Source organism: Erinaceus europaeus, chromosome 2, assembly GCF_950295315.1.
Source record: "Erinaceus europaeus chromosome 2, mEriEur2.1, whole genome shotgun sequence".
Taxonomy (NCBI): Eukaryota; Metazoa; Chordata; class Mammalia; order Eulipotyphla; family Erinaceidae; genus Erinaceus; species Erinaceus europaeus.
The window spans coordinates 122,690,236-122,704,970 of NC_080163.1; the positions used below are offsets into that span (position 1 = coordinate 122,690,236).

At 39.0% G+C, this 14,735-nt stretch overlaps 1 protein-coding gene across 3 annotated transcripts in view; it reads right to left on the reverse strand.

Annotated features, from left to right (window-relative positions):
• CDH13 (cadherin 13) overlaps positions 1 to 14,735 on the reverse strand; it is a 1,263,374-nt gene that overhangs the window by 16,561 nt on the left and 1,232,078 nt on the right. For all 3 annotated transcript variants that reach the window (XM_060185111.1, XM_060185110.1, XM_007528362.2), the window contains one exon: positions 12,948 to 13,090. In XM_060185111.1, the coding sequence (XP_060041094.1) occupies positions 12,948 to 13,090 (143 nt within the window). The remainder of the gene's footprint in view (positions 1 to 12,947; positions 13,091 to 14,735) is intronic.

Sequence of the window (14,735 nt, forward strand, 5' to 3'; positions counted from 1 at the left end):
GACACACCCTACTAGGGAAAGAGAGAGGCAGACTGGGAGTATGGACCGACCAGTCAATGCCCATGTTCAGCGGGGAAGCAATTACAGAAGCCATACCTTCTACCTTCTGCAACCCACAATGACCCTGGGTCCATGCTCCCAGAGGGATAGAGAATGGGAAAGCTATCAGGGGAGGGGGTGGGATATGGAGATTGGGTGGTGGGAATTGTGTGGAATTGTACCCCTTCTACCCTATGGTTTTGTTAATTAATCCTTTCTTAAATAAAAAATTAAAAAAAATAAAAAAAACCAAATATATTAATACTAGAGATAGCTCCAGAGTAAACATTCCGGTAAATATCTATGCCATTATAAATGACATTAATTGCCAGAAAGATGGCCATTTCTTTCTTTTATTTTTTCAAAATATTTTAAAATATTTATTTATTTTCCCTTTTGTTGCCCTTGTTTTTTATTATTGTTGTAGTTATTGTTGTTGTTACTGATGTCATCATTGTTGGATAGGACAGAGATAAATGGAGAGAAAAGGGAAGACAGAGAGGGGGAGAGAAAGATAGACCCCTGCAGACCTGCTTCACCGCTTGTGAAGCGATTCCCCTGCAGGTGGGGAGCCGGGGGCTCTAACCAGGGTCCTTCTGCCGGTCCTTGCACTTGGCGCCACCTGCGCTTAACCCAAGATGGCCATTTCTAATGGTGCCATAGTGTCAAGTTTTTTCAAACAGAGCTCATAGGAAATGCATAATGACTCTGAAGTTGGTTTTTCACTGTTAGCTTTAGTCATTTGGTTGAATTTCTTTATTGAAAAATTATTTTCCCTTTTTATTGAAATAATTGAATATATTAGAGAAATCCATTATGTTTTTTTCTCTCTGAAATATAAAGCAAAGCCTTTTGGTAGAATGGATGAGAAGGCATTTTGAATACTTAAAATATGGCCATAAAAATTGGTCTTTCATGAACTTAATTACTGTAATGTCTTCCATTCTTCATGTGTTACTCTTAGACTGTATATTTTTCTGAAGTCAAGTAAAATGAGACTGACTTTCTTGGGATAAAGTAAAAACTGGCTTTTCATAATATTTAGGGAAGGAGCATCTCCTAGTTTATATGCACATATTAGGGACTCTCACCATACAAAATTAAGGTGTAATTACAAATGGAGTGTTTATTCATAAGTCCACTTAACTCCAATAGTACAGAAAATATTGAAGCATATTGGTAGTCTCAGATATTTAGCAAAAATCCCTCCCCTCCATCTTCCCTTTTCTACTGATACCTTTCCTCTCATTCCCTACAGGACTGCGCTGCATAGCCAAATTTCAGAACAAGAGTACTCCTGCAACCTACTGAAATAGGAAAAAAGAGATGTTCTATTTCAATAGGAAAAGCCTCCATTGAAGCAATACTCCCACACCAGAAATGGAGTTAAAAACGGTACTTCCTCTCCCTTGAAAGATCCAATCCCTTAATGTATAAGGTATAATGTATAATGTGTGTCTGTTTCCTGTATTTCTCAGTTGCTTCTGTCTTCAAAATGTTAGCCTTGAGAGATGAACCAGTCTCACTCAGTGTGTCTTCAACTGATTTTGAGGCAAGTTTCTCTTCAGAGATATGGTGAGGGTCATGGTCTCCAGGGAAACACATCTCTATTTACATGGGGATGGCACTGTAGACACCAGAAGTGCTGCCTTAGACTTAGTTAGAGCCTATGACCTGAGATCCTTTGTTTTAGGTATAGTGAGGTTGAGATGGTCTAAAATAGATTTGGCACATCTTAGGCCTCTTTCTTAGAGCAAATGTTAACCTTTGCTTCCCATGTCAGATATGTATTATGTAGCTTGATTTATCTAGACACTCATTCCAACCATAAAAGCAGACTAAAACCCACAGGCCAAGCCTTGGAATTATTATTACTATTTGCGTATTTTCTTGCAAGATATTTTTTATTGTATAATATACAATTTGTCTTATTTTAAAAGCTTTTTGTTTTTTTTTGTATTATCTGTATTATTTTTGTATTATCTGTATATAGAGACAACCAGAAGTCAAAAGGGAAGGGGGTGACAGAGAGGAAGGGAGACACAGACACATTTGCAACACTGATTCACCATTCGCAAAGCTTTCTTAGGTGGGGACTGGGGGCTGAACGTGGGTCCTTATGCATTGTAACATGTGTGCTCAACCAGATGCACCACCACCTAGCCCCCGTATTTTTTTTTAAATTGCCACCTGGGTTATCACTGGGGCTCAGTACTTGCACAATGAATCCACTGCTCTTTGTGGCCATTTCTTCTTTTCTTTTTTATTAGATAGGACAGAGAGAAATTGAGAGGGGGAGGGGAAGATAGACAGAGAGAGAGAGAGGGACAGCTGAAGAGCTGCTTTACCACTTGTGAAGCTTCCCCTTTGCAAGTGAAGAATTTGTCATTTTAACCATTTAAAAATACACAATTCAAAATTCAGTGGTTCTAAGTGTAGTTACAATATTATATAATCAGCATCAACAACCATCTCCTGAACATTTTTATCTGCTCCAACTGAAACTTTCTCCTCAATAAATACTAGCTCTCGAACTCCTTCTACTCCATGACCAGAGTCCCCCTCTCTTCCATAATTTTTGTCAGTACAGTTTTTAAGAAACTTCCTGCAAGGCGAATTACTATTTTATTTTATTAAAAATAATTATTTTTTATTTATTAGATACAGAGGAAAAACTGAGAGGGAAGGGGAAATGGAGAGGGAGAAAGATACCTGTAACACTGTTTCTCTGTGAAGCCTTTCCCCTGCAGGTGGGAACCTTGAGCTTGATCCTGGATCCTTGCACGTTGAACTTGGTCTACCAAGTGCACCAATGCCTATCCCTTATTATTATTTTTTTAAATAAGAAATGACATTGGGATAGGTCTTCTTATATATCTAGTTGTTTCACTTTCTATTTTCTATTGTTCTAACTGGGACATCATGATGAATTATTTGGAACCCAGACTCTGTCATTATTCAATGCTGCCTCTATAGTAGGTAGATAATAGATTTGGAAAATGTAATGCTGTTTCCATATGTGATAATTGATGTAGAATGGAGGCCATTATTCACATAATTTGAACTCAAAGATCCTTTTGTAAGAGAAAATGCTCTGAAATACTGAATGTTTTTTTGTGTGTACTTTTTAAGAACACTACTATTCTTTTTTTAAAATTTATTTTCCTTTTTGTTGCCCTTGTTGTTTTTCATTGTTGTTGTAGTTGTTATTGTTGTTGTTAGATAGGACAGAGAGAAGTGGAGAGAGGAAGGGAAGACAGAAAGGGGAGAGAAAGACAGATACCTGCAGGCCCGCTTCACCTGCAGTTGGGGAGCCAGGGGCTTGAACCGGGATCCTTTCACCAGTCCTTGTGCTTCGCGCCATGTGCACTTAACCCACTGTGCTACTGCCCGACTCCCAAACACTACTATTCTTAAAGAAGAAAACAACCTTTTTGAATTTTCTTTTGGTTTTCATTTTATAGATTCCAGAGGTAAGAAAAACAACAGCAGAAGAGTTGCTTTGGAGCCCATGTTTAAAGATGTCCATTTCATTTGATTCACTTAGTCAATAATTTTTTACTGGCTTCTTACCTTGTGCTTGGTTGGATGTGAACAAAAATCAATGGTATAGGGTGCCTATTCTTTAAACACTAGTGTCTTTGGCTGGTACAGATATGCAAACAGTTGCAGGATAGCAATTTAAGTGCAGAAGAAATGCAAAGATCAAATGCCATGGAAACTGGTGCCATGGAATAACCAGAGCCTAGGGACAGATCAGAAACTTCATGAAAAGATGGCATCGCAGTGTGCTAGAAATGAGAATACTTTGTGGGGAGGGCAAGAGTTGATCTGAGAGGAGGAAATAGTGTGGTTATTCTGTGGGGAGAAGTTCAAAGACTTTTAAGCTAGAGAAAAGCTTTGATAAAAGCAGAGAATGTCAGAAACATAGGAAATAATGGGCTTGAGTGAGGAGAGGGCACAAAAGACCAGGCAGCATGCCAGGGCAGTAATGGAGGCTGACAGTGAAGTCTGGGGTCACTTAGGCAGTCAGGGTGAAGGGGCAGAGGCTGAATGAAGAGGTGGAACAGATAGTGAGAATCAGTTGGGGAGTGATGGGGGTGTAAAAATATTAGGTCTGAGGCTTTCTAGTTGGGGACTCTGTAGGTGGTGATGCTAGTCTCCAAATCAGGAGACTATAAAAGAGAATATAAAGGAGCCCAACTAGGAAATACCTTAGCAGGATAAATTGAACTGGGGTAGATGGACATCCATGACAGTATTTTAATGCCTAAGTCAGTTTCTTTTCCCACTGAATGAAAATATTATGTTTAAGAAGTCCGGTTTTACCAGCCACCATGAAGATATCTTGTCACATAGAACATTGACTTAAATTTCCCCATTAAGACAGGGTCAGGATGCGTGAATTGAAGCCCATGTGGAAGGAAACATTTTCTGGCTAGTTTCCTGACGTAGAGTCCTACTTTGAATGGAGGGCTCTAAGCTTATCCATTCTCTCTCACCCCACCACTAACATGATTGCCAGGTAGCATCTGAAAGTTTCCCCCCCACACTGATGACTTCATAATGTCAAGGCTATAAGGTAGTTCAAATAAATGGGCACACATCTATTAAGTACTTACTTAATACCAGGCATTTATAGTCATGAATTTTAGCTCTTATAACCAGATCAAGTTGGCATTGTCTCCATTCTGGAAGAAGGAAAACTGAGACTTCACTAAATCTATGGTGGCATAGCTAAGACAATTCATTGCCACGCTCTCCCTGGTCTCTACATGCTGCCTCCTAAAATCTTATAACACAACCGCCCTGTCAGTAGTTCTCAAGGGCTCTTTTATTGGGCCATTTTGCTAGTGACTAGACTGTAGCAATTTTTTTTAAAATGATTGATATTTTACTGGTATTTGAAATAAGGAAGGATGATGGCTGGGTCTTCCATTTCTTTTGTCTTCCTCAATTACTATAATAGCAGAGATAAGGGGTGTTAACCTGCCTTCATTAGGTTACCATCATGATTAATGACTTGATATTATCCAAACTAGCATCCTTTAAGGAGAATGAATACAAATAATCTTACTACACCACCAGAAGTCTAGAGCTTTGTTGATCCACAAAAAGAGAAAACCATACACTGAGGTATCTTACCCAAGCTCTGCTCCCTTGACACCCCAACTTTGGGAGCTGCTACTCAGAAAGCCTGTAGTCATTTCACTATGAGACTGAATACCATTTTTTCCCTTTCAATCAGTCTTCATTTACTTTGTATAGTATTTCAATTTTGAATTAGCTGGCATTATCAGAACATCTATCATATAAGGGACTGAGGAAAGGACAGGTTGGGACATGATGTATCTTAGCCTATGAAAAATCATTATCTTAGTCTGTTCCACTTTAATTTTATGGATGTTATGCTTGGTTCTATAACTGTGTCTTCTTGGTAACCCCCATCACATTGTTCACTGACAGACTCAAATACACTTTATACAAGTTGCTAAGTCATAAAAATATGCCACAGAACTTAGCTTGTTTTTTATGCTATCAACCCTCATATTTTTTGCAATGAAAGATAGATAATCACATAAAGATTTAATACAGATTCTACAGATAGTATGGGCTTCCTAGTTCAGACTATTTCATATGTACCATGCCTCTAGAAGAACTAAAAGAAAGATCTTTCTGTTTTAAATTCTCTGCATTGCATGGGTGCTGGGAACAAGGGTATTTAGACTTACTGAAACAAAATATTTGTCTTTGGTGTTTGAAGTACAACTGTGGTCTCTGAGGATACAAGAGCCATTCAGTAACAATTGAGGAGCATTGAACTCTTATGTGACTTCAAAACAGGAGGAGTGTGAGGTGAGGTTATAGGGGAGGAAGGGGCAGGAGGATGAGTCTAAAAGAATCCTGAGCAAAAAGCAGCCAGGGAATAGCAGCCAACTCTGGCTTTCCTCCCCTGACCATCCCAGGGGAATTCCAGAAATCTTACAAGAAATTGCTTGTGACAGTTTTCAGCCCACATAAGACAGTGAGACTAACATTTGACCTTTTTGGTGATTACCTGGGTGGGAGGGATTTGCCCAAGGCTAATTGCTATAGCTTTGCTCTGTTGTCAGCACATTCCCAAAGGGATTCCATCTTAGTGCATTCCAAAATATTAATTTTCCCTCCTAGTATTTTCCTTAACAGTATTATCCACCCCCCTTCTTAAGACAGACCAATAGTTCTGCATTCGCTGAAGTTTTAATAAGAGAGTTCCTATATTCTGAAGACACTATCTTAACTTTTTTAGAAAATCTGGATCACATAAGGTAAATGATGATATTCATCTCTAAAGATAAAATGCTTGCCAACATTAAAGGTCAGACCTTATTAATCTATAGGATTAAAGGCTTTACTTCCCTAATCATTTGCGATAGCCAGTTCTGCTTTAACAAAACAAAACCATTTCAGGTGTAAAGAAACAACATTGCTAAGTAATTTGTAGCTCATTAAAATTGATAACAGTTTAAGAAAAGTGCCTTCTGCTTCCTTGAATATTTTGTGATTTTCAATTTAGTTTCTATCCATAGGGAAGGGCAAAAGTGTTTTTTCTTGCTTTGCTAGATAATCTACAATCTGAGCACTGTCAATATAATTATAAAGCATAATTCTGGACCTATCTAGACAAGCTTTGGAGCCCTGAGCAAATAGGTTCAATGAGGCTTTTTTTTTTTTTTTCCTGTTAACCTCAGAACAGGTTTTCAACTTATTTTGATTGTCTTTTTAAATTCATCCACTCTGCTCTTGCAGTTTTCTTGCTTCTAAGTGGTGTACCTCTCTTGTTGCTGCCTTTCATTATTTTGAACTAAGTAGAGTTGTATGTAGCAAGTTATTATAGTGTTACTTTTGCCTTCTGCTAAGTGTTCTGTGTACTGTGGAGTGCAAGCTTTGTTTTGTTTGTAGACATCCATCACTTATCTGTTTTGGCAATAATGGCCTATTAGCAACTGAGGGTTGTTTTCCTTGGAATATTTAGATGCTGGGAGCCTATATCTAGGATAGACAGATACTCAGAGACATATGGATAATTATGGTCCTCCAAGGAAGGCACAGTGGAACAAGTAAAAGTGCTCTCTCTGCAGTCATGGACTTTTGGGGTTAAGTTTTTTTTGTTGTTGTTGAAACAGATATGCTTGTGTTCCACAAATCCACAGCTTGTAGATTTTTCTATAATCTGAACATACCTAGTCATACCTAGTCCAGTATTAAGGTTAAGAAGCCCATCACAATATAACTAGTGATAACAGTGATAACTAGTCTTGCCTGTGCTCCAAGTTTATATAAATGTAACGTACATTGCTTAGCATAGTGTTTGTGAGATTCACCCCTATTGTTCTGAACAACTGTGACTCCATCACTTCTATTTAGAAGTCATCCATAAATCACATTGCTATTCCTCTGTAGGTTAGATGTTTCTATTTCTCTCCAGGCTGCATTTCACATTTTCTCATTGGTTTTTGGTTTTCACCAATTTGAGGTGTGCTTTCCTTTGAGGTCATGTTATCTGTGGTTTTCTGAACATCTTGAGCTAATGGATGGGTAGCTTTCATCAATTTTGGAAAACCCCTGGACATGAAAATTTCAGTTTTTTCCCAGTTATATTATCACTTTCATATCCTTCTAGAATGTCAATTTTATGTGTGTTATACTTTTTTTTGCATTCCCTGCTAATCTTTCCCCCTGACTCCTCCCCCAGCCCCCATTATTTATTCCCTCCGTACTTCACTTTGAGTGCTGTGTACACATTCACATTCACATTCTAGATCATGAGTCCTGTGCTTTCCTTTTAAGTCCACCCACTAGGTCCTTTTTCTTCTCCTTCTCCTCCTCCTCCTCCTCCTCCTCCTCCTCCTCCTCCTCCTCCTCCTCCTCCTCCTCCTCCTTTTGTTAAAGATGTATTTATTAAAAGGGGTGGGGGAAAGACAGTGAGAATCACTCTGACAAATGAGAACCACTCTGGCACATGTGATACTGGGAACCAAACATAAACCCTCATGCTTATAAATCCAGTGCTTTACCCACTGTACCACCATCTGGGCTGCCCCACTGAGTTCTTAATATTAGACAATTTGTATTTCACCTCTGGAATATCCATTTGTTTCATTCTTATAGATTCTTATATCTGTGACATTTTCCCTAATTTAATCAATTTATTATTCAGTTCTATTGAACATAGTAATCAGTGACTTTAACTATAGTTTGCTTTACTAGTACACATAATTCTTTTATTTTTTTTGTCATCATCAGGATATCAGGATTCATTGATCCAAAGTTACTTTTTTTCATTAATAGAGTAACAGAGACAAAGAGATGGGGGAATGATACCACAATACTGAAGCTTCCTCCATGTGATCAGGGCCAAGCTTGGGTTGGGGTTGTGCACATGACAAAGCATGGACATTATATATGTGTGCTGTTTTGCCAACCCCATCCCACATAATTCTTATATACTATTCAAATATTTGGATTCTCTTCAGATCTAATTTTTTCAACAGTTACATGTTCTTATTTCTTTAAAGGGATAACCATTATTTTTATTGTAAAATTGGGCATTATGTGTGAAATTATGAGTGAGGCAGTTTCCCCTTCTCTTGTATTACAGGACTTAATTTTCCTGGGTCAGGCTGGGCTGCAGGTCTAGAAGACTCACTCAGCTTTGGGTTGGGAGCCTCTTCTCTTTTTAGATAGAATTTTTTTTTTCCCTTTTGGTATTTCAGTTGATCTGGACCTCAAAGCTTCTGCAGCCCTTTGATGCCTTATACTTAAGATTTTTGTAGGCTGTTCAGATTTTTCTAGTTTTTCAGCAGGGACATTGGTCTATTACTGGAAGTTCCCACAGTCATATATTCTATCGACATGTTTTGGGATAAATTCCTGAGTGACTTGTTGTTTGGAGAAAACAATCTATTTTGCTTTAGCTTTCCTACTGTTAGATGACAAAAATCCTTATTCTTTCATTCCATCAAGCACATTGAATTTCTATGAAATTAATGAAATCAAATGGATAGGATTGAGACATCACTTAGTAACATTAACTTTGATCTAAGGTAAGTGTTGTTTTTTCCTGGTTAAACATAATACCTAGCTAAAAGTTACAAGTGAGTGGCAAAAAAGGAAACTTAAAACAAAAGTTACTTTGATTTATGAGGGCTTTTAAAATTTTATGCTCTTTTTTTCCCTCTAAGTCTTTTGGGCCTTGTTCAAGATTATTAATCTCTACTGATGGTTCTGTATATTAATGACAACCTGTTTTTTATTTGTCATGACATCTTCAGGGATATTTCCATCCTTTTGGAAACATCTGTGACCAACAGATTTTAAACTTCCTTCTATGATATTAGTAATACCAGAGTTAGACAAAAGCAGTTTTCAAACTGTGTTTTTCTTGAGGACCATTTTATAATGCCCTTTGGGATGGGGTTAACATTTATTGAACATTTAATAGGGGGTTGTATGGGGAGTCAAGGGGGACAGCACTTCACTTAGTCATTTCTCATGAAAACCTTCTAAGTAGAATTTATTTTCCTCATTTTATAGAAGCATGTACTGCACCTCAGAGTCTATGAGATGCTCACTCAGTTATACTTTCAGAGAAGACTCATATTTCTGGCAAAAATTGAAAGATATTTCATTTCTAGTTTTGTTGTTTCATTAATAGGTGTGTAAAATATTTGATAAGACAATGACAATTATACTCTGTGCTGTATTTCAACCTTCCTTCATGGTGCTTCATATGTGCAGACACTTTTATGTAGTGTGGAACTCTGAAATCATGTTAGATGGTCTACAGTTGATACTTTTTGTTCGTACAGTGCTTTAAACATTCCTGGCTTATTGCCACCCTTAGCTAGGCCTAGTGCTTCTGAAGAGCTTATATGTTCTGATAGTTCCTATCTTTGGTCCTTAGAAACCCCCACCCCCTTTAGCTCCATCTCTCATGGATATCAACTCAACACCCATCCATAAAAAATAGTGTGGAAACAACCCTGTGAAACCAGTTCTGATTCAGTGAATGGAATAATAATTCCTGGTTTCTAGACTAGGAACTTTAAGATCATTTTTCTCAATTTCATATTCCATGTACCTTTCTTTTTCACAGTCTCATTTCTTCCATACCATTTTTTTCTTTTTAAAATACTTTATTTTACCTAATGGTTTACAGTACAGATGCTGATACATAGGCACAGCCTCTCATTTTCTTATGAAAAACATCTAGCTGTCTGTAAGACTCTCACTCCCCTAACCTAGGTCCTTTGTTCCATCACACACTAGGACCCCATCTCATTTCTTTCCTCCTTCCCCAGAGTCCTTTGCACTGGTGAAATATACCAAAGCCAGTCCATGTTCCACCTTATGTTTTCCCATAAGTTGTCCTTCTTTCTTAAGTTTCATCTATGAGTGGATCATTTGGTATTGGTCTTTCTCTTTCTTTTTATTTATTTATTATTTATTTTATTTTATTGATTTACTGGATAGTGAGAGAAATTGAGAGCAGAGGGGGAGACAGAAAGGAAGAGAGACAGAGAGACACACCTGCAGTCCTGCTTCACCACTTGTGAAGCTTTCCCCCTGCAGATGGGGACTGGGGGCTTGAACCTGGGTCCTGTGCACTGTAATGTGTGCATTCAACCAGGTGCGCCACAGTCTGGCCCTGGTCTTTCTCTTTCTGACCAATCCTTCCTGGTTCATTTTGACTTCCACCAATCTATCAGATACCTGCTACATATACATATACTCAAAACTGATTCTTGAGCTATCAACAGTCAACTTTTTGAAATAACACAGAAAGAAAAACTTAATACAGCCGAATCTTTGCTTAACACATTACAAAACCAATGCTGACACTCCCCCCACCCTATACATACATAGGCACAGTTCAGCCAATTGTCAACAGCAAATGGTGTCCGCTCCACTTTTGAAATAAACAGAACATTTCCAGAATTAGGTATTTGCTTATCCTCTGTCCTATTTTTGATCTAAACCTCCATATTGCCTGAACTATCATCACAGTTGGCAAAACTGCTCATGTGGACAAGGCAACCCAGGTTCACTTTGAAAGAAGTTTGCTGCCATTGTGTCTTCTCCCCCATCTTGTTTCTGTGTTTCTATATGAAAAAGTTAATCCAGAGCTATGAACTTGCAGTGATGACAAAAAAAAAAAAAAAAAAGAGGACAATAAGAGGTAACTTTCTTTTTAAAAAAATTGTTATTATCTCTATTTATTTATTGGATAGAGACAGTCCAGCCAGAAATTGAGAGGAAGGGGAGACAGAAAGGGAGAGAAATAGAACTATTTATAGAGAGAAATAGTCCAGACCTGCTTCACCACTCACAAAGCTTCCCCCTGCAGGTGGGGACTGGGGGGCTTAAATTCTGGCCCTTGTGCATTGTAGCATGTGCACTCAACTAGGTGCATCATCACTTGGCCCCAAGGTAACTTTCTTCTCCCCTATAGTCTGATATCAAGAGAACAGTAAGATGACAACTTCAGTTCTACTCAGGATGCCACTACTGGGCATCTACATTTTTTTTTTTGTTGTTGTTGTTGTTACCAGAGCACTGATCAGCTCTGGCTTACGGTGGTGCAGGGGATTTGAACCTGAGACTCTGGAACCTCAGGCATGAGAGTTTCTTTGCATAACCATTATGCTATCTACTCTTGCCTTTATGCTATCTACCCCTGCCCTGCATCTACATTTTAAGAAAGTAGAAGTCAAGACAGGCCGGGAGTATGGATCAACCTGTCAACACTCATGCTCAGTGGGGAAGCAATTACAGAAGCCAGACCCTTCCACCTTCTGCATTCCATAATGACCCTGGGTCCATACTCCCAGCATGATAAAGAATAGGGAAGCTATCAGGGGAGAGGGTGGGATACAGAGTTTTGGTGGTGGGAATTGTGAAGAGTTGTATCCCTCTTATCCTATGGTTTTTGTCAATGTTTACTTTTTATAAATAAAAATTAAAAAACACATATATAAAAAGACAGGTGTGAAGGCCCACCTGACCCAGCTCATCTGCATCCCATTTCCATTCTGCATCACCAGCTCTCTGTCCAGCCCCTGGCCTCATGCCTCACCCCTTAGATAACCTCAGGACTCCCAATCTACTTCTTTGAAATGTTACTTCCACTACAGGACCTCCTAGTTAAAATTATATCATTTTATAAAATTATATCATTTATAACATTTGCTGTCTCTTTTTCCTGTTTCCTTAACATGTTTTATATGCAAATCATGCATTTTTTCCCCAAATGGCATGTGTTGTATTTTATGCAGGTTTCTTCCTTTGTCCAGAAGTATTTTAGCTGCACAGGGGCAGTTGTTTCCTATGTTTGATACTATATCCTTTGCATCCAAGACAGACTCTAGCACACAGATGTTGCATTATTAGATTTTGAATGAACAGCAATTGTTTTGTGGTTATGAAGCTGCTGGCTGAGTGCACCTGGTGTCTTCCCTCAAAACTGTGTTTAACAGAATAAATGCTGAGGAAACAGTGCAGTCATCAGGGTCGGTGTTGTCATTGGGGATTTTTATGATTTTGTATTAAATAAAAAACTCTCTGCAGGCAAGAGGACACCTACATGAGGACATTAAGGTGGCTTCCTACCCTCAGCATTTGCCCACTGCCACCTAGAACCAGCCATGAACCATCTTCCCACAGGACCTGTGACTTCTAGGACTGGGGCATGTTTATGAGTCATAGTGCATATTTAAATATTTGCTTTCTCTGTCCACCCCCCACCCCCGCCCCCGACCGCCACTATATTCTTCCCCAGAACATCTCTGGGTAAATCAGGATATATATATATATATATCTCCATATCCCCAAAGTATGCACTTAGTGGCATTTCAAAAATTACTCACCACTGTCGATTGCCAAGAAGAGGGCAGTGTACACACTATTGTGGACAAAGGGAGACTCCCGGTCCAGCACGGCTGTGGTGTCCACAGTGCCATTGATGGGGTTAATGTTCAGCCAGCCTGCTGGGTCCTTGTAAACAGAATACCTGGAGAAAAATCCCCAAACAATGTCAGATTACATTCAAATGAATTCCAGAGACATTTACTGAGTGCTGGGGATACGCTCCCAGGCTAAGCTTTGAATCATTCTGGACATGAACCCCCAAACACCACCCCACTGCAGTGATTCATCCAGAAAGTGAGGGTTGACCACAGATTAGGCCAGTTCAGTGCTAAATACCAATTCTCATCTTCTGCCTTCTGAGTTCAAGTTCAGTTTTGCTCTTTTGATGTGCTGGACTTTTCTCGGACCAGAAAGGCTCAGGCAGAGCAGTTACTTCCTCTGATGGACAGAAACCTAAGGAGACTCACTGAGGAAGCAGTTTCTGTGCTAAGGCAGGGAGATCAGGTGGGGTACTGTCAGAGAGCAAGACAGAAACAGGCAAAACAGGGAGAGAGAACAATGTAAATGAACACATGGGACAGAACCGAGCCATTTCCTGAAGTGTGAGTCCTGTGCCAGTAAACAACTTAACTGGTCTCTGTTGTGAACCCAGAGCCATTATTGCTATATAGGTCTAGTGAGATAGACAGGTTGGGTCAGATTATTAAAAACCTGGACTGATTTGATGATTCTTTTGGGGCTTGGGCTCTGGAAAATGGTATACCATCAAATAATTAAAAATATTATCATTCTTTTGAGATGGTATTAGAAGTAGTATGTCCAAAAATATAAAGATATATAAATTGAAATCTATCAGGGTGAAACTGAACATGACTCAGATTTCTTTGAGCTGAAGGACTTGGTGAGGTGGAACTGTCTGAGTGATCCTGTGCCAGATGATCCAATAACTATTCTACTTACTCTAAGATATGCATATTGGTATTTAAAAGCCACTCCACAACATTTTACCAAGAATATGCCCCTGAAGAGACTAGAATACCTCAAAGATCTGTTGAAAAGGTCTGAGGCTGACCATTTCTTTTCTTTTTAGTTTTTTAATTAATGATTTAATATTGATTTACAAAATTATAAGGCAGCGGGGGTATAATTCCACATCATTCCCACCATCAGAGTTCAACACCCCCCCCCCCACCCTGCCATTCCCTCCATTGGATACTGTAGTGGTTCTCCCAATATCAGACATGGGTTGACTATTATTTCTATAAATACCTATATATAGGTACACACACACACACACACACACACACACACACACACACACACACACACACATATTTGCCCATTTTTTCCTATGGTCCTGCCTTCTCTTCCTTTCTAAGTCACACCTGTACCTCTTAATACTTGTGAGTATCCTTCCTTTATTTCCTCCTCTCTCAGGGTCCTGATGGAATTGGAATTTAGAGCCTTCTAGTCATCGTCCCCTATCATTTCTCCCACTCTGGAAGAATTTTGGACCAAAACTCTTTTTGGGGTGCAGAAGGTGGTAGTTTTAGCTTCTGTAATTGCTTCTTTACTGGACATGGACATTGGCAGGTAAATCCATGCCCCCAGCTTGTTTCTAGATTTCCCTAGTGAAGCTGCTTGATGCTGCCAACTTTTGTTCCAAGGCTGCTTAAAATCTGATTTACCCAACAGGAATACAAATATCCAAATAAAGAACATGGGGAAAATTACCATGTTAGTTTTACACAGTAGAAAAGATGCCCATGGGGAGTCGGGCTGTAGCG